The 22,826-nt window shown below is 46.8% G+C and overlaps 1 protein-coding gene across 1 annotated transcript in view; it reads right to left on the bottom strand.

Moving 5' to 3' along the window:
• Cox10 (cytochrome c oxidase assembly factor heme A:farnesyltransferase COX10) overlaps nt 1-22,826 on the bottom strand; it is a 113,497-nt gene that overhangs the window by 4,856 nt on the left and 85,815 nt on the right. Inside the window, exon 6 of the mRNA XM_075992161.1 lies at nt 7,301-7,533. Within this exon, the coding sequence (XP_075848276.1) occupies nt 7,301-7,533 (233 nt within the window). The remainder of the gene's footprint in view (nt 1-7,300; nt 7,534-22,826) is intronic.

Genomic DNA, 22,826 nt, shown 5'->3' with positions numbered 1-22,826 from the left:
GAGAGCTCAGGCAGAACCTCAATTCTTGAAGAGCAGCAAGCTGTTGTCCTAGAGAAAAAACTGGTGTGGGTTTGGCTCCAGTCACAAGCGAAATCACGTTCGAATCCACAGCTTAATGGAGTACAGGCAGAACACCACCCACAGCTCCGCCTGCGCGCTTCAGCTGCTGCTGCTCACGGAAGAAAGGGAAAACAAATGCTTTCTTCATCAAGATAAGGTGAGGTGGGGCAGGAAGGCCCAAGTCAGCTCAGGACTGCGGTGGGGCCCACCTTCCCGGTGGGGTGAACACAGCACAGGCTGGAGAATTCAAAGATCTTTTGGCACATCCCTTTAGCCTCACTCCCCCAAAGAAGTCCATTTTTAGTGGGCCTGTCCTCCCTGACAGCAGATACCAACTGCCTGCCGGAGACTGCCTACTCTTGGGGGCAGGGAAGGGGGATGTTCCTCTGCTGGGCTTGGGCCAGGGAAGGAGACAACACAAGAGTGAGCTGAAACTCATAGTCTCTGCTTCTCTTCCTTTCTTTCCTTTTCACATTTTGGAGACAGGGTCCCATTATTAGCCCAGGTTATAGTGGAGTTCTCTATGTAGCCCAGGGTGGGCTCAAACTCAAAACAATCCTTCCGAGTGCCAAAATTACAAGCACATGCCACCATGCCTGACTTCTTTTTAAATGAGTGTTCTCATTTTCTTAGACCTACCTGGGAGAAACATCCACGTTCTTCCCTCTAATCACAGTAGAAATCTATGGAGAGGTCATGCAGCGGTGGGTGTGACTCTCTAGAGCATATCCAGGCATCCAGCACATTGCTAATCCCTCTCCTTATGTGGAAGGCAGAGAAGAGCACCCACAGCGCATGTACGGACACTGTCTCAACCAATCCTGCTCTCATCAACGTCTCCTCAGTGACACCTGGGGAGATTTTCCAGCTCTCTTCAAAACTCCTATTTATTATTCCTATGAAAAACAGACTGGGGGGAGCCTCTCCCCATTTCCACCTCTGCTCAAGTCCAGAAATGCTCTTCTACACATGGCCTTGGTAAGGATAAGAACCCGCTGCAGTGACAGTTGGGTTGGGTGTGGTCCTCTCTAAACTTGGCCCATGAAGCTCATCTGTTGCACTGCTGGTCATACTGGGACTTTCAGGGCTGGAGAGTTGCGGAAGCTGGCAGAAGTAGAGCTGGACCAGACCTTCATGGTCACAGGTTTTAAAGCCTTTCTTTGGAGGACTAACACAAAGGCACCTGTGAAGTGGTTGGTCTCACTGCAAGAGACTTCTATGGAGAGGCAGATAAGGGGAGCAGGATGTGGGGCCAGTTTATCAGCTGCACAGGAGAGACAAAAGGCCAGATTAAAGGTCCTCTGGAAACAAAAAGAGTGGGCATTTTCAACTTGGAGAATTCTTTGCAGGAACTTGGGAGTGATGAAGAGGACGTGTGGCAGGAGTTTGGGGTTCTCTCTAACCTTGCCTGCATCCTACCTTCAAGCACAGCCATCAAGAGAAGCTGCCTTTGAAGGGAGAAAAGTACAAAGCTTTGATCCTTCTTAGACTACCTCCCTAGAAGTTTGAGATTCTCTTCAGAATTCAAACTCCCTTAGCTCACGTCCCCAGTTCTTCTCAGCATCATCCTCAATGTTACTTCTTGTCGCCAGAGCTAATTCTGTGGCATTCTGCACCAGGCACTGTGTGCATCTGCGGCTGTCCAGCCAAGGCTTGCTTCATCCTCTCACCTAGGTGGTACTGGCTTGGTACCTTAAAAGCTAACACCAGGCACAGTCAACAGTGATATCAACGACACTTGAGCAAACACAGCTAGTCTGCAATTAGAGATGCGGATGTTGCTGCTATGGCATCGACATCACACAGCCACTTTCCCAGCCTTTCTGCTTTAATGCTGGACACTGGGTAAAGTAGAGGGTTCTAAATATTGTTGCCTAATATTTCCACAAGTCTTCCTTATTTTATTTTGTATTTTAAAGACAGCGTTTATCAGTGGTTGTGGTGGTGCAAGTCTTTAATCTCAGGATCCAGGAGAGAGAAGCAGGCAGATTTCTGTGAGTTCCAGGCCAGCCTGGTCCACATAGTGAGAGACTATCCCACCATCCCCACAAAAGAAGGAAAAAGAGATGCTCTTTATCTTAGTTGTCCTGCACTCTCAGGCACTTAAGGTAACATCTCACAGGATCAGACACTCATTTTGGAGTCTGACGCAAGCGGGGGCAGGATTTTAGAGGAAATCTCTACAAAGGCTTGGGTTCAATAGCACTGGGTATTTAGTAAGCCTTTCATACATATTTGTTGAATAAATGAGTGATCGAATTCCCTCTGGCTCTCCTCTCTCATCTGGGACTATAAGAGGTAAATAAAGTAGAAGGGGGGTTAAGATTTTGCAGTTTACCAGGCGAGGTTAAAACAACTCACTCTTTTTGTTACTAAAGCCATCCGTCTGCCAAGTGTCACCTCCTGATAAGAGCCCATTTCTGAGTCCTCATTTGTAACTGAATGTTGGCTAACATAATTAATGTTTACCGCACAACACCTGAATTACCAACCAGACTGTAACCATCATCACCGCAGTCCGCAGGGAAGACTCCCAAGACAAGGGCTTTCTTTAGTTTAGGAAAAGGAACCCCAGCATCTCTAAGGAGAGGGGGAAGGGGGAAGGGATCAAGCCTGAGATAAACAGTCTCTGGAGATAAACACTGCCGAGAGGCCTAATGTGTATGGCTCCAGGCCCCTGGCTGGTGGCCGGAATGTCAGCTGCCAGCCACTTATCTGACTAGCTCCCCAGAGACTCCTTCACTGGGGTTCCAGCAGGTCACTTCTGTCATTGCCATCCCTGTTCCTCTGCATGTGGGACCAAACCAAGTGCTTCAGCTCCTACGGCAGCAGGTTAGCTCTGCCGACAGCGAGACAACCTTCCTGAGTTCTAGCTGTTGAGCATTTTTAGTGTTTCCTGCTAACGGGACTTAAGCTTTAAAAAAATTAATAAAACGAAGGCAGGATGATTAGATGGGGGGAAGAAAAGGCCACCTCTGAAGCCCAGGTAAAATCCCATCACAATGGCTCACTCTGTAGACAGAAGGGCTTTGTAAAAGGCAGGCATTTCCCGCGCACAGAAGCAGTTGGCTGCTGTGTCCTGACTGCCTTGATATGACAGCCACAAACAAAGCCATTGGCCGTGTGAGCGCGAGAGAGCCGAGTGGTTTCCAGTCCTCTGGGAAGCTAGGAAATAGCAAGTATCAAGAACAACTGACGTTTGTTTAGCTTTCACAGTTCCTGCCTGCTAATGTGCTTAATCCTCTTCACCACCCCCAAATCCCACCTCACTTGTCCTGTGATGGACAACGGCCAGGCAGATCCAAAGCCCTCCAGAGACCTTCCTGACTGGGGCACCCTCAACACAAATTCTTTTCCACCATCTGGTCCAAAAAAAAAAAAAATGAAAGCAGTTGTGGGAAAAGACTCAGCAACCCATGGGACATGCTCCCTCCATGTTTCCTGTCCGTCCAGGAGAGGAGAGAGGCCAGGGAAACACTTCAGCGCCCAGCAGCCTATGAAGGGCATCACCCAGAGCTGTGGCCAACACAGACACTACAGAAAAAACCATGCCACCAAGGGAGGAAGCGGGCTTCTGAATGTGCTCCTAACCTTTCTCTGTGGGTTACTGTGACATACAGCCCCCCACACCCGCCGCCATCTTCTTCATGCACGCCCTGCAGGTAGGGCTAGAAGCCTTCCGCCTCATGCACTGCCCAGCAGCTTCCTACCATCCTGACCTCCATCTACTGAGCCCAAATAATCTTTTGCGGGAGGCATGGTCAGGGACACTAAAATGTTGCTGCTGGTTATGGTGGGTCCTGGTTACCTGGAGGCGGGAGTGGGTGACAAAGGAATGAGAAATGTTCAGTCAATCTGCCTCCCTTCAGACAGCCTCTGTCTATCCCCAGCTTGCTGGTATTAACAAGTTGTTCTTTCAGAGGGTGATCAGACTGATGCTTTACCCAAATACTTGTAAGGTGAAACACTGACCCGGGAGGATGAAGGGCAGGTCTAGGATGGGCAGAGTCTTGTAAGGAAGGGCAGAGGGTGTGCAGGGGCGGGTGTTGGAGGAGAGAGGCACATGGGCCTAGGGCAGTGGTGAAGGCAGGCTCTACAAAGTCTCCAGTACCCAGGAGAACCTGCTGTACTTCGCTATGGAGATAAGCCTGAACTCCAGGAACTCCAGAGCCCGGGCTTTGCTGGTTCAGTTGCCCCGGGGTCTCTAGTGTCTTTGACTGCACTATCAGTTCCTCTGCAGGGAGCCATTGAGGGTACCGTCTGCCCACATTGCACTACCCCAGCTCTCAAGACACACACAATCCTTCCCATCAACTGGCCTCTAGTCTTCCTGAACTCATGTGGAGAGGTGTGAGCCTCACCTCATGAGACACTCGCTAAAGCTTGTCCATTGTTAAGTAATGTCTGTTTTGTATCTCTCAAAGCCAAGCACACACAGGCCCTCAACACCTGCATGATGAAGTGACTGTGGGCACTAGTTTGGTAGGATGGTAGACAGGCAGTTGCCGGGTCTCCCAGCTGCTCTTGCTTCACTGGTTCGAGACCCACTTCATCTCCCATTTCCTCTTCCTGTAAGTGTGGGGTTCCGCGGCCTGCCACTCCTGACTTCTCTGAAGTCACTACTATGTGCGGCTCAAAGATGAAATGGCCCGGAGTTCTACACAAGAGAGGAAAGCGTTTGCCATTTCCCCCTCAGAAAAGCTCTTTCCACCCATCTGTATCCCATCTACATCTCAAGAGCAGAACCCTGGCGGCCGCCAGCCTCTGTGGACAACACACCACTGTCTGTACAGCTTGAACCATCGGCCCCGCCCGTGCTCTAGGTATTTCTGAGGTCCTTAAGGCTAGATCTCTTCGGGATTCTGTCTTTGTGAATTTGAAGAGTGTGGTTCTTGGAGCAGGGGTATCAGCAGCACTCGGAAACTTGTTACATGTGACATTCTCAGGCTGTCTGAGCTGCATGCTCAGAGGCCCAGCAGCATCTGGGAAAAATGGATGGGCACTGAGTTGTGAATTAATGCTTTGGTTTAGTAGGACAGGGACAGGTCCATACGGCACCCATTGTTAAAAGGACACACATCAAGGAGTGGACATGGCTTGAGGAAGACAGTCTTTGCTTCTAGGCAGTGCTTTCTGAGTGAGCTTCCTGACAGAAACCTTCATAGTGAGGAACACTGAAGATAAACAAAAAGTTTCTTGTAGCTCACAATTCAGACCACTATCTGCCCAGTCATGCTGGACCTGGAGGAGGCAGTTCATGAGGGAAGCAGGCATGTGGCAGAGGAGGCTGCTCACTTAGAGCAGTCAGAAAGAAAAATGAGGCCCTGGCCCCTGTAAGGATGTATTCAAACGACTCACTTTATCCAACTCCAATCCACTTTCTCTTAAAGCCCCCACCACATCTCAGTGTTGCTGCCACTGGAGACCAAGCCTTTCAACCTTAAACATTTTAAGGGACATGTCAGATTTAAACCTTAAACAAAGGTTCTGCTCTGTGCTGTCAGTATGGCAGCTATGAACCAAATGTGGCTCTGGACACCTGAATGATAGCTAGTGGAACTGAGCAAATTTAGGTTTATTTGATTTAAAAATTAAACAGCCATCCACGGTTAGCAGCTACCATCATCAACAGGGCAGGAGATGACTAAAGTGCATTGACTGAATTGCAGTCAACTTAATTCCTGAAAAGCCAGCAATGAATACTTTACCACACCTCTCCCAGATTCTGTCCTCTGAAAGACAAACAACTACTTGTTGATCTGCTCATTCTGATCTTGGCTCTGTTGGATGAATGCTTCATACCAAGACAAAGAACAGAAGTCAGTGTCGAGAATTGACAGGGGAACTTCTCTTGGTGGCTTTGGAAATCTTCTGCCTCATACTGGGTTCTGTATCATTTTCTAGACACCTGCGTACTCTTCAGTTGTGAACAAGGTATACCTGGCCCCTCGGCCACCCATCACTAACAAGTCTGTATACAATTAAATTTTGTATTATAGAAAGACCATGTAGAACTCAGGTCACCAGACTTGTTGGCAAAAGCCTTTACCTGATGGCACAGTTGCTGGGCTTTTAACTTTGGATGTCCCAGCTCCTACAACTACACGTCTTTCTCATACAAATGACTTCATCCGGTGTGGCAGCACAGGTCCGACTATAGTAACAACCCATCTGTCCTCAGAACTCCCCCACAAAGCGAGACCATCATCAGTACAAGACGAGAAGACTGGGAGAAAGGTCAGGCTCAGGTCCGGGGTTAGCAGCAAACAGGGGCCGGCCCAGCTCTTGCTTTACAGTTCTTTGCTTCTGCTGCCTCCCACGTGGATGAGGCTCGAGCTGGGTTTATCACAGAGCAAAGGAGCACGTAAGCTTTAGAATGCTGTATTTGTACATTCATTAAAACCCACCACTTACAGGATATTAAAACCATTTTCGGAGACGATCATGGCAAAGGTGTAATCACATTTATGCATTTGCCAAATCAGAGTGTATGAGCTTTTATGAAAAGTCTCAGAAATGTGGCTTACGGGGCAACGGTTTATGGCCCACTGCCTTTTGATCTCTCATGTGAAAAATATGTACTTACATATATTGCAGGAAACCTCACCACTTCCTTCCTAAGTGTCGGTCAAAACACTAATTACTTGACTAATCAGACTGTGACGCTCCCCTCACAGATGGTAAAATGAGCTATTTTCACCCCACAAATCCAGTTGTGACATACCACTGAAAAAATGGAGACCCACTAAATGGTTTTACTGTAGACAGTATGAACAATTTAAGCAAACCATGTAAAAGTAAATGAGGAGCTAATGAAGATAATCTGTCCTTTCACAAGGAAAATGAGCCTACTCCAGGAGAAAGGAAGGAGGCCAGTCAGCTAGGTGACATGGCTTCAACAGGGAACAGCAGGCCAGTTCCACATCCCTTCCCCACAGACTGGGCCTTCAGGTGATCTGATTTTATCACCTTTTTCAGGGCTTTTCCTCACTTTACCCGCAGTCACAGGCCTCCTGTTTTCTCTTAAGTCTTCCCTAGGTCTCCCATGTCAGGATGACACAGGACTGACTCATAAATACATTTGTTGTAGGAATCACTGGAGTGAAATGGAACTCCAGGAAGCCCCATGGAGCCCCAACTGGAGAGTGCTGAGTTCACTGGAAGACTCATGAACTCTTGCATCTGGCTCTCACCAGCCTGACTGTGGAGAAAAGCCAGTGTTGCACCAGGAGACACTCACCAGCATCAAGGCTTCCAGTTGCGGCCGTCCAGCCCATGACAGGGGGGATGGCTCCAACCACGGCTCCAACCCAGGTATTGGCGATGCTGATCCTCTTCAGCGGTGTGTAACAACAGGTGTATAGGAAAATGTTGAAGACCCCCAGGGCTCCTGTGAGTGGATTCACTCCCCAGGTTAGCAGGGCCACTCCTGGCACAGCACAACAGGTGGCAAAAGACACGGCTAGCAATGGGCTGGAAGAGAGCATTGGACACAGTGAATACAGTTTCTCTTAGCTCTGGCCTGCAGCCCAGAGCCTGCACTAATCAGGAGCCAGCATCTTCATATCCCCTGAATGTGATGGGACCTTCTTCCCGGTTGTGAGGAGTCTTTCTGAGACCGTAAAGAAGCCCAGGGAGGAGGTGGTGCCCCTTGCATTCCTCATCTGCAGGTCTCCATTACTCGTCTCTTCTTCAGGGCTACTCTTCGGGGCTCTATTCTAACTGTTACTAAATAAGGGACAGATGCAAACAACAAAACAAGTTCTGGACAAAGACAGGATCCCTTCCAGAAGACATTCTACTCATTTGCTTGCACTTTCAAGTGTCCCCAGATCAATGATCCCAAACAGCAATGACTGCCCCAGGGAATCTGCACGGCACGATCTTCGGTAAATTACAAGTTTTAGGCCCTGTAATCCCATGACATCAATCGACACCAGGGCTGGTGCAACTGCCAATGATGTAACCTGGTTTGTGACTATGATTCTCAACAAGAGGTCACAGAGGGCTCTGCGTGTAAAAGAACATTCTACAATGTGAAAAACTTTGTGGGTATAGAAAAGTATGACCTCCTGGTTCCTGCTTATATACACAGTTATTTCCTCTCAGGGAATCAATGTAAGTCACTCAAGACTGTGTTTTCTCTGCAAAAGCTACAATTCAACTCCCAAGAAATTCATGTTTGCAGTGTCCCAGACCCACGCAACTACAGGGGCCACAAAATGCTTTATGAGAAGTTCTAGTCACCAGTTAGCAGCTTCTAGAGGGTTCTGGTTTTAAAAATGTCATTTCTCGAAGGGATGCAATCAATTGAGATAACACCTTTCTGGTGCCAAGGCTGCGGTGTGCTCCCACTGAGGAGAGGTGCTCTGGACTGTCAGTTGGGCCCTCTAAGAAGGACTAACTTGCAGAATGATGCTGAATTTGAACTCAGTCTCCCCCAGCCCCAGAGGAGATGGGAGTGGAGAAGAAGGATGGCCCAGCAGCTCACTCTGACTCTCACTTGGCTGGCCCTCTTTCCACCCAGAGGCTGTGGTCTGCCCTGCCTGGAAGGTGGACAGAGCAGAATGGGGTTTTCAGGAAAGTGGGAGCACACATGGACATGTGGCCATCATAAGATAACAGAAGAACCATGGCTTTCACTAAGACCTGGGTGCAGACCCCATGGCCAATGACTCCTGAAATACTCAGGCACCCTCAGTCTCTTCTTCCATTTGTCCGTCCATCACCCCCATCCCCACAATTCCCCTGACCTACTGTTTCTGCTCCTGCTGGGAAAGGTTCTGAAAACACACAGGTCAAACCATTTCAATAGGATGCTTTACTATTGCAGCACCTGGCTAGACGTGATCTCCAGCCTGTGTCTCCTGTGATCGTGAACTTACTGCCCACCTTTAGCTCCCCATGGGGACATGTCCTTCCTTCTCACATGGCAGTGACAAGACCTCAGATTACCTCCACTCTCTCCCATGTCAGAAGTGGCTGCCCTTTGTTTTTAAAGACACACTTTGCACTTCTGCTTTGACTCATTTTCCTGCCTAATCTCTTTTATTTTTTTTAGTATGTTATGTGTGTGCTTGGTACTTGAAGAGGCCAGAAGATTCAGATCCCAGGAACTGCAGATGGCTGTGAACCACTATGTGGGTGCTGGAAACGAAACCAGGGTCCTCAGCAAGAGCATGGAGAGCTCCTAGCTGCTGAGTCATCTCTCCACCCGCCCCCCACTATTTGTTAAATCTTATTGTCTCCCTACTGCACACATCCTCGAATAGATGTGCCTATCTCCCCAAGGAGGTCCTGCCAGGCACATCATCTTCAAAGTGAAGATCTAGATGGAGTGCGACTCTAAACTGGACATGCACCTCTATCTTCTCCATTCTGCAATTTCCACTTGCCTCTACGCCTCAATTTCATTCCTGAAACAGACGGCTCTAAGGCCGGGACAAACACTGACTGACTTGGAACTGTCTGGAACCGTGGAGATCAAAGTTTAGGAAGCTGCCTAGGTGTTATCACACATGCCGAGAAAGGAGAGCGGAGGCAGTAAAAACCATGTAAGCATTCTAACAGTTTTCTTTCAGAAAGGTGGTTTCCAGTTTATGAGAACAGGTCTTCCCATACATGAAACTCCAAAAGGCTGGTTTTATTTGGGGCGGGAAAAATGTGGCTCATAAACATATTTATTTTTCCTGAATTGGCCCTTGTGTTTTTTGGAAAGAAAAAAAAAAAAAAGGAAGAAGAAGAAGAGGGTTGTTCCAGTCGCCAAGGGCCGGGAAGCAGTTGGATTCAGGGTGTTAGCGCTATGAAAAGCCCTTTCAGAGACGCACACGTGAATTTAATTTATTGAGATAGGCAATTTGGGGTGGAAGTTTAGTTTCTGACCTGTGTTAGAATCACAGAAAATCATGAGGTTTGATCTTGGCATCTAAATCAATGTGCTCAGGGGCACGAATGAAAACCAAGCAGACTGACAGGCTGCACAAACAAGAATGAAGATATTTACCCAGCATGCCCTGGGAAGCCTAGCACCAGGAGAGAGTGCCCCAAGCGGCAAGGTTCATTGTCCTCGGGCTCATTATCCTCCTGTAGTTCATTTTTGCTAAAATTCTAATCGTAAATGCAATGCACATTCGACTCGGAAAATTTGCAACTATAAAAATAAAAAAAGAAATTCTAAATGAGTCCGAGATAGATATGGTTTGCACCTCAGCCTTTTCTTGTGCTACAGTTATTTTGAAAGTAAATATGCAATTATGGTTTTGCTACTTCCTTAATTTCCCAAATCTTCGGATTCTCCATGTCACTACCTGGTTTACATCAGCATAGACGGTTACAAAGTGGCTTACTCTATGGACATGTAACAACTTAATCAACATACCCTTTCTGGATACAGTATTTTTACCATTTTAAAAACTCAGGTACTTCTTGGATGAACTTCTTATGGAGACTTCTGCTCGTGGCTCCACTTGGGAGGCCTTGCTGAGAGATGGCATGCACTATCCTGCTGCTTTAGAGCCACCAGGCTCTGCTGCTGATGTGCACATTGTATGCGTGGTATGACACCTGCTGCCAGTCTGACTGCACAGCGGTCACTCCCGCCAGTGGCACAGAAGAGCGCCCACCTCCATAATCTACATTAACACTGTGGATACGGCACCAAAAACGAAGCAAAACCGAACCAAGAATTGCCAACAGAATAGATGGAAAACAGCATCATATGTCTCCAAAACAAACACCACAACCTCTCCCACAAGAGCAACAAACAACAACAGAACCAGCTCCTACAATTAACACAGTATATTTGAGGGAGCATAGTATCTCCTCATCTTTCTCGTGAGAAATAGACCCAATGCAAGCAAAAGAACTTGAAGGTAGTCCTGGGCTTCATTCATAGGCTGGTTCATTAATTGAATCCAGAGTGTCCCAGCGTGTCCAGGACACACTGGTGGAATACCCTGTAGATCCTCACATTTCCTGAGTCAGCTCAGGTTTGTGGGATCTGTCGGTGGTGTGCAGTGTCCCATCTGAGCTCCTTGGGTTTTCCTCATTGTTCACCTCCTGCACCTCCTGGTAAAGCACAAAGAACAGCCATGGCTGAAGTGCAGACACAGGCTGTAACACAGGACAGAGTGCTCGCTCTCCTGCTCTCTGCTGGCTGTATGAAACAGGGTGACATGGGGGTCCCTACCTTAGTGAGGCACGATGGAGGGCAGAGTGGAAATGTTTCAAGGAGGACATGAATCTATCTTATAGTGTTTACTTAATTATTTAATTAACGCTGGCATTAAAGGTGTGCGCTACCACATCTGAGTGAAAGGAAAGTTTATACTGGGAGCTGATGATGGATGAGTGGGACAAGGACAGAGCGGCAGAGAAGGCTCTGGGAGGCTGAGTGGGGAAAGTGCTGTCTCAAAGCCTGATGACCAGAGTTTAACCCCAGATCCCTTGGTGAAAGGAAAGAAACAACTCTTGAAAATTGTCCTCTGACTACCGCATGTCCCATGACACACATACACACATGCACGTACGCACTCACACACATGCACGCATGCACACACACAAATACATGTAATTCTAAAAATTAAAAAAAAAATACCCAATGTAATTCTATCACCAAAGGGTTACTGGCCTCTGAAACTTCGGAGGAAGAAGCAGGCAAGGAGAATGTTTTCGGGAAGAGAGAATACAGCTAGTGGCAACTGGGCTACGTCTTAAAGTTCTGTTGGCCAGGAAAGCGACACTATCACTGCGATGTTAAAGCTGTAGAAGCCTGGCACTTTCCGCTGTGTATGTGCTGTTAGGCCCAGCAAGGGCCACAAGCAGCAAGCAACAGACACCCATTTTCACCTGGAAAAAGTGTTCCTTTCTCACCTTGTTAAACAGAACAAAGACTCTGCTTACACGATGAGAGTGAAGTATCCCAGGTCACGGATGGAGGGCAGCCATTCCTGTGATTTCAGGCCAGCGACCCTGCACACTGTCCCCCGGTCCACATTTAGCGACTGCTCAGAACGCCCATCTGCACCCCCCTTCCTTGAAGGTTCTACAGGTGTCTCCAACATGGAGATTAGGAGCTGACATAGGATGTGGGATCACCTTCTTTTATTCCTGACTCATTTTATTCTGCATTTAAACTCTGTTTTAAGCCTCCCTATTAGCGTTTTGCTCTTTATGTGCTTTAATTCTCGAGCAGTTCATGTCCGTGTGGAGTGTCACAGCTGGCTGCTCGGGGTGAGCTGAGGAGAAAGGCTCAGCAGGCCTCCTTGGGTTCCCTTGGGTGCACAGCCAGGAATGGGCTTCTGGGTCCACCCTCCACAGTGGTTCTGGTGTGGCTCACAGATTAGAAGCAGTGGCATAACCCGGGAACCAGGTAAAACTCCAGCCAGGCTTGCTACATGTCACAGACTATCCACCTCTCCCGACACAGTGCTGGCGCTCACATCGCAAAGCCATACTTTCTGGGCCTACAGGAGCCACTAACCTCAGTGCTCACTGTGGCTGGCCAGGGCAGGTCACCCACCCACTTTAAGTGCCTCTCAACGTATTACCCCTGACCTGTTCCAGCAGGAAGAACATGGGGTCATGACCTAGCAGAGAAATGGCGTGTTCCTTGGTTTCCCTGGCTCACCTAAAATGACTTAGTCAGACAGCTTCAAGTGTATGTACCACTAAAAGCCTTGTTGTGGGATGATTCTTTTGTACACTGTGAAGGTGTGTCACTGTGACTGAGTCAATAAAAAGCTGAATAGTCAATAGCCAGGCAAGAGAGAAAAGGTGGGACTTCCAGACAGAGAGGGGAAGTTGCAGGAATGACTCGAGGCATGTGCGATGCCAGCTAGACATGGATCAAGTTGGGTATATAGCACAGAGGAGAGGAAACCGAGTCACATGGTAGAATGTAGATTAATAGAAGCAGATTAATGAAGGTTGTAAGAGCTAGCTGAGGACATGGAAACTAAAGGCCAAGTTTTCATGATTAGTAAGTCTCCATGCTGTTTGTTATTTGGGGGCTTGCGGTCCTGACTAGAAAGTACTTCTACAAAGCCCCCTAAGAAGAAGTTGAAGGGTGGTCAAAGTGCTGGTGCCAGCTAACCCTGGGTCAGAGGAGCCCTACCTCTGCTCTAGTGCCTGCTAAACATTTTCACAACAAAATTACTTAAAGTCTTTAAATTTTGTTCCTATGGTCTGCTTTCCTGATGGCAGAATGACCAAGTACACTGGCCAGGACACAAGCACCCTGAGTCTAGGCCTCATCCGGATGTTTAATCACTGATGAAACAGTGCACCTGTCGGGTCCTTTGTTTTCACAACAAAAAGATGGGGCTGGGGTGGGGGCTCTTCCAGTGTTGTTCCTCATTTAGGTAAGAAGGCTCGTTAGCAAGGCACAAGGGAGGAAAGGGTCTCCCCTGCCCAGCTGCGCCACCCGTGCAGAGTTCTTCCTCTGTAACTTCAGCTAAACGGGGAACAAATTCTTCATGGAACCTCTTACGGATGGACACGGGGCACCCGATGTGTGCAAGGGGCTTCCCTTGTTTGTTTACTCTCATCCATCCCCATTTCTTACTTCCTGGACAGTCAGTCACTACACGGGCAGCAGAACAGACTATTTAGAAAGGAAGACAGACATTAAACACACAGGCACAAGTCCCGTGGGCTCTCACTGTAAAATCAGCGACATGAAAGAACACACACAATGAGATGGCATTATTCAAGTACGGAGGATCCTTTCAGCAGAGCTGGATACAGGGGCTTGGAAAACGCAGAGTGATTCTTTCCCTGGCTTATTTCTAAGCCTACAGACAAGGACTTTTTTTTTTCTTTTTCAGGTATTTTACTTATATACAGATATTTTTACTTGTACTTACAATTTGTATAAGAAATTAATTTTCTTCTATCAAATCACAGAAAATGGACTAGTAATAGGCAAAAGCTGACTGATCTTGAAAAAATGCTGGTGTTCCCAACCTTGTTACTGTAGCTGTGACAGCATCCAGTGGAATCAGAGGTACTGGGGTCTCTGCACGGTTCTGGCTAGACTGAATTGGTATGGGAAAGATGAGAAATGAATATGCAGAGGGTATGACAATAAGTGACCAAGCTTCAGTATGGTGATAGGCAGCTTCACTGCCTGGTGATTTAAGGGTACGAGTATGTGCTGGGACAAGGCAAACAGCCCTGTCTGGTAGTGTGGGAGGGTGGACAGACCAAGAGAGCTCCTGCATACTCAGCCACTCATGCAGAGAGGTTCATGGTTCACGGTTCATGATGAGGGCTGGATGATTTACTTCAAAACTGACATGCAAACTGAATTACATTTTAAATTATGGAATTTCTCTACTGCCTTTCTTGCCCAAGGCTACAACCGAAGAGAAACTGACAGACCGAGAATGGGGGTTTATCCACACATTTTCAAGAATCTGACTTTCCTCCCTTAGAATGGCTTTGTTTACTAAATACTGGTCCTGATATAGCTCTACTGAAGGAGAATTTTCTATAGATATTGTGGACAAGGAGAAATACAAGGTTTAATTGTTCAGCATATTGCACTTAATAAATATAATTTAAATTATCTGACTTTTAAATAGCTTCCTGGGGAAACTGGCCCTTCTGTTTAAGTAGTATGTTGGGGGTCCAGGAAACACTGCATTAAATTAAGCTTTATGAACACAGGTAATTGGCCTATTCAAAAATTAATCTTATACTCTTGGCCATCCTTCCCGCACAAATGATTTTTAAATTATAAAATAAAATTTCCTTTCTTCAAAAACAAAAGAAAAGCTTAAATGTTCGCCAAATCAAGCCAATTTAACTTTAATTTCCTGCATAAACCCCGCCCTTGAGCTCTGAAATGAGTTTTTGGAGAATGTCTACAGATCACTGCTCTGAAAATGTCTTCCTCGAATTTTATTAAGGATTTTCTATTTTTGATACGTCTCAAGCTGTAGATATGATAAAGCAGCACAATAGTGATATAATTTTAGAACTTAAAGAAAATGAAGATACAAAGCCTATTTTAAAAGACTAAGTTTTAAACCACATTTAAGAGAAATGCAAGAAATGTAACAAATATTTCTATTTACTATTGATTATACTCAGAACATGGAGGTTGTATTATATGAAAAAATTTTTTTTGAAGGAAGAAACTAGTACATCTGCTTATACTAAAGGAATTTTCAAAACCAGCTGAAAGACTCTTACCGCTGCGGAGGAAGACAAGGGGGACCTGCTGTTTAGAATCAGGCAGTAACAGAATATAACAAACAAGAGTGAACCCTGTGCCGAGCCGACCTCTGTGGAGGGCTGATGATGTCCTTAGCGAACATCAGAGAAATGGCAGAGCCTTCCACTGGGCCAAGTATGACTGTTCACTAGTGATTGACCAGTGTGTGTTAAAACTAGCAACCATGGCTCCCTTCTCCATGACTGCAGCCTAAGACTTCTCTCCACACAGCCTCCTCCATGACTGTGGCCTAAGACTGCCCCACAGCCTCCTCCGTGATCGTGGCCTAAGACTGCCCCACTGCCTCCTCTGTGACCGTGGCCTAAGAACTGCCCCACAGCCTCCTCTGTGACCGTGGCCTAAGAACTGCCCCACAGCCTCCTCCGTGATCGTGGCCTAAGAACTGCCCCACAGCCTCCTCCGTGAACGTGGCCTAAGAACTGCCCCACAGCCTCCTCCGTGATCGTGGCCTAAGAACTGCCCCAAGAGACCTTACTAAGCTCCTCCTAGTGTATATAACACCAAATTTCTGTTAAATGAACAAGTGTAGCCCACCAGACCCCAGCTTTTCTGAATGTGTGTCTGTCTTTGTCCTTTCTTCACTCCTTGTTACTCCAGTCAGGTTTCTAGGGCCAAGCTGGGCAAGACGTGGCAGACTTCTGAGCTAACCTCCTCAGACAAGCAGCAGCAGCCAGTGACTCTGGAAGGGCGCCACACCAATTCATCTAAATTACAGAAACAACAGTTCGGAATATCTGAGGGGCAGGGCAGGTGATCCCAAGGATGTCTTAGTTACTGCTAAGTTCTTAGTTCTTAGCTCGACTGCTGTGAAGAGACATCATAACCGAAACAACTTATAAAAGGAGGCATTTAACGGGGCCTTGCTTAAGTTCCTGAGGCAAGGAGTGTGGTAGCGGCAGGCAGGCATGGCTCTGGCGCTGAGAGTTCAAAACTGATCTATAAGCACAAGGCAGGGAGAGAGAATGGGCCTGGCATGGGCTTTTTAAACTTCAAAGCTCCACCCCCAGTGACACACCTCTTCCAACAATGCCCAGGCCTCCTAATTCTTCCCAAACAGTCTACCAACTGGGAACAAAACATTCAAATGTATGAATGTACGGGGTCCATTCTTACTCAAACCACCTATGAAAATCAGTTCCCAATGCAGAAGTACAGTCTCTGAATCTACTTAAGCCACTGGGCAGGGCTACCCACCAAAACCCCTTTTCTTCACCCTCTGACAGCCAGTGCCCACTGCACAGAAGACCTGTGCTTTTCTTCTTTTACTTGAGGTGGATGTTATAACTTTCTAACTTTCCCTTTAGTTTTTAATTTATAGGACTTTATTCACTTATGCAAAATAGAGTTGATGAATCTTGGAGTCTTTGCACAACTTAAGAAATGAAGGCAGGTCTTCTGCCCCCACAGGTTGGGAGATGAGGGGGCTGTATGTGAGCCTAGCGGTATGCATTATCCTGCTCCCCCAGTCTGCATGCTTAATCTGGGGCAGTGCTAGCAAATGAAGCCGCAGCAGGAACCGGCTGCCAACAGGAAGGGGGCACGAGGGCTTACTTAAAAGAAAGAGTGGTAGGGGCTGTGCTTGGCACACGACATGTAGGGGTGTATCACCTTGGTCTGGGAAGGGAAGGTTTGATGCGAGTTTCTTCTATTTTTAAATGCTGGCAACTAAGGCAAGCACAGCAGACTGATAGAATCTGAGCTTGCTCTGTTTGCTCTCTTAAGTCTAGGCAGGAAAGTGTCTGCTAACTTTATGATTACTGCTCCCCATACTTCTCTTCATCTTATGGAGAGACAAAAACTAAAGGTAGAATCAGTGTAAGAATAGCCCCCTAGCCTGCACGAAGCCCGAGCCCATCCCCAGCACTTCCAGAAAACAAATGCAATGGCACAGGAACACCAATAAAAATTTCCCAAGAACAGTTTTCTTCACCTTTCTCTTTCAAAACCCCTCTACCAGCAGAGGAGAGCCTCAGTGTCTGTTCAGGGGCTCTTGCAGTCCTTCTTGGTCTCTGTGTGAATAGGGTCCGCCATCCAGCCTGTACATCTCCCAGGCTACACTTTTTAGTACAGTGAGTCTGTAGTATACAACTTCATGTTCTCTATACCTAAAAGTGACGCCCAATAAAGTCCCACAAATCAAAATAGGCAACTCCTAAGCCTACACTTACAGCCGCCAACAGGAACAGCATTTGCACATGTCCAGTCTTCAGAGGGACATCAGCCTACATGAACCTTGATTATTGTTTAACGAAATAAACAGAAAAAACAAAACATAGACTAAGTTCCTAAGATATGATAACTATTTCTTCAAGTGAATATTTGACTGCCTGGATATCTTACAGCTGTAAGAAGGGCCGTGGGACCTGAGATGCCCATCACACATAGGGCCAACATCAACAAGCATTAAGAACTCAGAGCACTTCAGTCACGCATGCTCTCCCTTGTCTCCTGACTACCAAGAAGACTGTGGCTTTCAGAGACCCCCAGTGTGCCCCTTGCTCACCCCAGCAATGACGAAGCATGATGATATGTACAGAGACTTTCTGCTGATTCCTCAACTCCACGGTTCATGATACTGAACGATCTTATTTCCAGAACAATCTTCTTTACATTAACACCTCTGCAACTAAGTTGAGACCAAATTTGTTTTTCCTGCTGCTTCAAATCACTGGTTAATGTTACCAAAAGAAATTTCTATACTTACCAAATGTTTATGTTCTTATTACATTAGCAGTATACACACACTGAGAGACTAATCATAACAAGCCTTCGAGGCTGTGCAGGCCTGTGCCTGGCCGGGGCCGTGTCCACTAGAGCAGCATGACTAGGTGGTGACTAATACTCAGAGCTCCCCTGCAGCCACACGGTGTTTACATTTGCTTAAGTGCTTACTGGTAAAACCTTCAGTAAATTTGAAAAATGTCTTCTGTAAGTCTCCATAATACTTAAGCTAAACCCTGCTCTTTAAGTTATAATGCCAACTAAACAATCCATTCATTTCATTCTAAAACTCAATCTTTATCATTCATTTTCAAGACAAGTATGGCTGACCCTGATTCCAAGGGTTTCCATTTATCCTTTCCAAATACCCTTGCGCTCAGCTCTTATCGGGCAATCTCCCCTGCTTACAGCCCACACCTAAGCTTACACATCATGGATCACCCTCATCTGATCCATTAACTTGGAAAAACTAATGTTGACATCTATTATTTCTGTCAGCATCACCAAGCTGGAAAATGGAAAATTCAAAGGAGATGCAATCAAAATACAGATGTTTTTCAAAGTAACAGGAAGAAAGGCTTAGTCCAGGGACCCTTGCCAGGAAGCATGCTGTGTATACTCTGTCCTTCTCTGTGTCTGCTATGATTACTCAGACCTTCCTGTTCACACCAATTTATTAATTTCATTTAGCAAGCACTCTGGGGCTGCCCAGCCCTGTCTGCTAAGCAGTCTGCACATCCAGTTTCTCTGCCCACTTTACGATGTTTTCAGCATCACACAAACAAAGCACACCACGCTGTTAACACCACAGGTAATCAATACATTCTGATGAGTGGGAATAAAAGGGAGAATTCGAAAACATTTACAAGAAACAATAGGCCTTGGTGCTATTAAGAAATATGAATTTAACGGGGCACCAGGGACAGGGGCATCACTGAACTACCACTCATATAGGCACACTGGAAGTTTAAACTGGAGAAGTTCAAGTTTGATGAAGACAGGAGATTACAAGTTTCTACATCCCTCTGTACTCTCGAAAACACAGCTTCAACCTTGACAAAACACTGAAACAATGCTGGGGAAGACCTGCCAGATGAAAGAGAGGAGAAGGGAGAGGAGGTAAGCCTTAGCCTCCTAGGCAAAAGAAACGCAGCTACTGCTAAGTTTAAGAAGTTTCAGCCGGTGTGGTGGTGCACACTTTTAGTCCCGATATTTGGGAGGCAGAGACTGAGGAATCTCTGAGTTTGAGACCAGCCCGGTCTACAAAGAGAATTCTAGGACAGCAGGTGCTGCATAGTTTCAAAAAACCAAAACCAACCAACCAACTAACCAGCCAAACAAACAAGAGCCCTTTAAGTCTTGAGTATGAAGTGGTGACAGGATTTGACGTAAACATGTCCTGAAGCGGGAGAGGTGGATTGCAGCTTCAGAATTCTCATGTGGACCCGGGCCTGAGATGAACAGCTGACCAAGCATAAACTGACGTTAGGTGTAAGCTTCCTAGGCACAGGCGGCCTCGGTGTCCTCTGAGCATCTCGAATGGTTAACGGCTACTGTTCGCTTTTCTGTTACTCCAGGTCTGATCTGGCTTAGGGGTGAACTACCAGGCTCATACTTTGGTTACCAAGTTTTTTTCTTTTGGAGGTGAAGCTTTCTACTTAGAGAATTGAACTGAAAACTTTGGGGGCTAGGGCCGAGCTGGTCATTTCAGGAACGCATGAATTTAAGTGAGAACGGGGTGCAGCGGGTTGGCAGAGAGAAAAATACAGTGTGATGCAGAGAGAAACAGAGGCGGCTGGAGACGGGAAGTCAGCTGCACACAAATGCTAAGGGGGATGCTCTCTCCAAGGAGGAGAAACCACTGCACACAACCGGCAGGCGGAAGTCTGTGGAGGAGAGAGAAGTTAACATGTCCAGGTACTAAGCCAGAGAGGAGACCCCAGGGAGCACATGGCTGAAGAGTCCTGGGAGAGGTCTCAGCGTGAGTCTGGGCAGAATGACCCGCTCTCAGCAGCACTGGGCAGAACCTGGAGGACAAGCCAGTTCCCAACAGCTCCTCCCACAGATCCTAGGACTGTGGACGACTGCTTGTTCCTATCCTCACAGGAACTCAAGTCAATCTTCGGAAAAAATACTGGGGATATTCACTTCACATCGCCCCTCCAGGCACCTTGAACTACTGAATCCATTTTATCCTTTAGGACCAGTGTGCGCGGAGATGGGGCCTCACTCGATCGGGCAGTTCAAGGACACTTGTGTGACGTAAGGGATAGGAAGAAATCATCTGCTAGTGAGAATAGAAAAACTGAGCCCCATAGACCTTGGACGCAAACCACCTCTTAACTTTGTAAATGACAAACACCAATTGCCAATAGAAGTGGTCAATGTGAAGCCAGGGATCACATGTTCCCAGGGGAAAAGCTGCAGTGGTTTGGCTCCAACAGGGCTACACTCATGGAGATGACAGCGAGGTTAAGACAGCTCCATTATGAAGCCCCTGGAGCACTTCTCTGCAGACTTCCTTCTAGGCAGATGCAAGAGCTCTTTAGGCAAGAGCGCCGTGACTCCGGGAGGCTTCATGTGCATCTGAGACACTTCCTGAGTGATGTGCTCAAGTCACATGGTGGTCCCTATGCCACTAAAGAGTCTGATAAATAATTCCGCCACAATGGCCCCAGAGCTGAAGGAAAAAGCAGAAAGCCGCAGGGTCAAGTGTTTCCACAGGAAACACAGAGAAGATGTAAAGATGTGTCTATTAAGTACCTGTGCTATTGCAAGGCACAGCAGACCCAGGAAAGGTACGCGGGTGGCAAAGAACCATGCCTGTATGTTTTAAGATGAGTTCAGGCACCCATCTTGACATAAGGACACTAATGCAGAAAATGGAGGTAGTATTTTCCAAATGGGTTAAGATGAACAATTTTTTTTAAAAAATTCTTTTTAAATGGTAAGTGATAGCAGAACAATAAAGGAAGTGGCCTTTTCTGGTGCCAGGAACCCTACGGTCGAGCACAGACATTTATACAGGCCACTGGAAATAATTAGAACTTAAGTACTGCCCTCTGTACTTTCTTGGAAAGGGGAGACAAAGAATATAATTTTGTAAAGTTTTATTCTCATTAGACTATTTCAGCTCTATTTCCCTTTTTGATTCTAATGAAAAAGATATAGAAAATTTCCATATTTAAAATATAAAGAATATGTTTTCATTACTTTAAAAAAATAATTAACTTAATACTCCTTATGTATCAACAATATACAGTGTCACCCTCTCCCCAGGTAAACAAGCTGCACAAAACACAGCACATTCTAAGGACAGGCAGCAGCACTCGGGCTGCTAAGGCTGTCTCAGGCCTGGGTGCACTTTCATCTTGAAGTGCGTGAAGCCCAGTCCCACAATGTATTCAGTTTATATAGGTGAAATTATTAGACTCTAAATTATCCTTCAAAATCCCTGACGTCATCCATAAGGGACACACAGGTTATGTCCACACAAGTCTAGGGAACACTGTCTGTGCTCACTAAAGCTGGAGCCTGGGCTAGTGAAGCTGCAGGCGGAGCAGAAGCAAAGGCGGAGTGGGTCAGCACTCAGCATTTGGCCAACAGGAGGCCTGCACTGAGGAGGGCTGCCTGTGGACGCCCTCCTGCCTGAGTGACGAGGAGTTATCCTTCTGCCTGGTGGTGGGCTGAGGACTAGGCCCCACACTAGACCCACAAAGTCCCTGCGATCATGTCCTAATTCTTCTCGGCTCCTCCACCTCCTGGGTTACCTGAGACCTGCAGGTAAAGCTGCAGGACCTGACAAACGTAGTGCAGAGCCATGTCATAGAGAAGCTTCAACATTAAAACTCAGCACTCCCTCTCCCCGCCTTCCTGCTTCTAGCTGTCACTAGATCATCTGGGACATGTAATAGGCCTCCGTTTTTCTCCCTCCTGTGGATACTCGGCCCCAGCGTCCCACACTTAGGACTGGCTCCTGGCTTCCCAGGTTACAGCTAATCCAATCTAGTTCTTGCCATGGTTTCTCCTACTTTCACCCCATACCATCCTGGCCTTGTTCCCTAGTGTATGCCATCTGCTCTACACTGTCCATTGCGTCTGGGGCTGTCTTGGCTTAACACTGCAAACCGGAATTCCATTGGTTTGTCAAGGTGCACTCCTCTTAGTCGATTTATATACCTGTTATTTATTATTTAATGTGTGTGTGTGTGTGTGTCACAGTATGCTTGTGGAGGTCAGAGGATAATTTGTGGGAATCAGTTCTCTTTCTGCCATGTGGACCCAGGGGATTGTACTGAGGTGGTTATGTTTGGCAGCAAGTACCTCTACCTGCTTTGCCATCTTGTGTATGCTCACCTTCCTTAGTCTTAAAGCTCATTTATTCATTCTTCACTCCCAAACTTCTCAGGGTCTTGCCAGTCTATGTCATGTGTGCTTGTTTGACCAAAATGTTAGGGAATCAAGAAATATCTAGACTTCTGCATTTCTCTGGCCTGGGAGATTCTGTTCTCTACTGCCTGTCCGTCTCTGTTCATACATTTTTACATCTGCTCATTGGTGCGTGAGAATTGTCTGTATTCTGTCAATCATATTATAAATAAACGCTGATTGGCCAGGCAGGAAATATAGGCGGGAAAGCCAGACAGGAAGTAAAAATGATGTAATGAGAACAGGAGAATTCTGGGAAGGAGGAAGTTGATTCCTCCCTCTCCTGCCCAGACCACCGAAGCAGCAGGATGTGATCTGCCCCACTGAAAAAAGGTACTGAGCCACATGGCTAACGTGGATCAGAAAAATGGGTTAA

Source organism: Microtus pennsylvanicus, chromosome 11, assembly GCF_037038515.1.
Source record: "Microtus pennsylvanicus isolate mMicPen1 chromosome 11, mMicPen1.hap1, whole genome shotgun sequence".
Taxonomy (NCBI): Eukaryota; Metazoa; Chordata; class Mammalia; order Rodentia; family Cricetidae; genus Microtus; species Microtus pennsylvanicus.
Note: the sequence above shows the minus strand (reverse complement) of the source record. Positions and strands in the feature narration are given on the sequence as shown.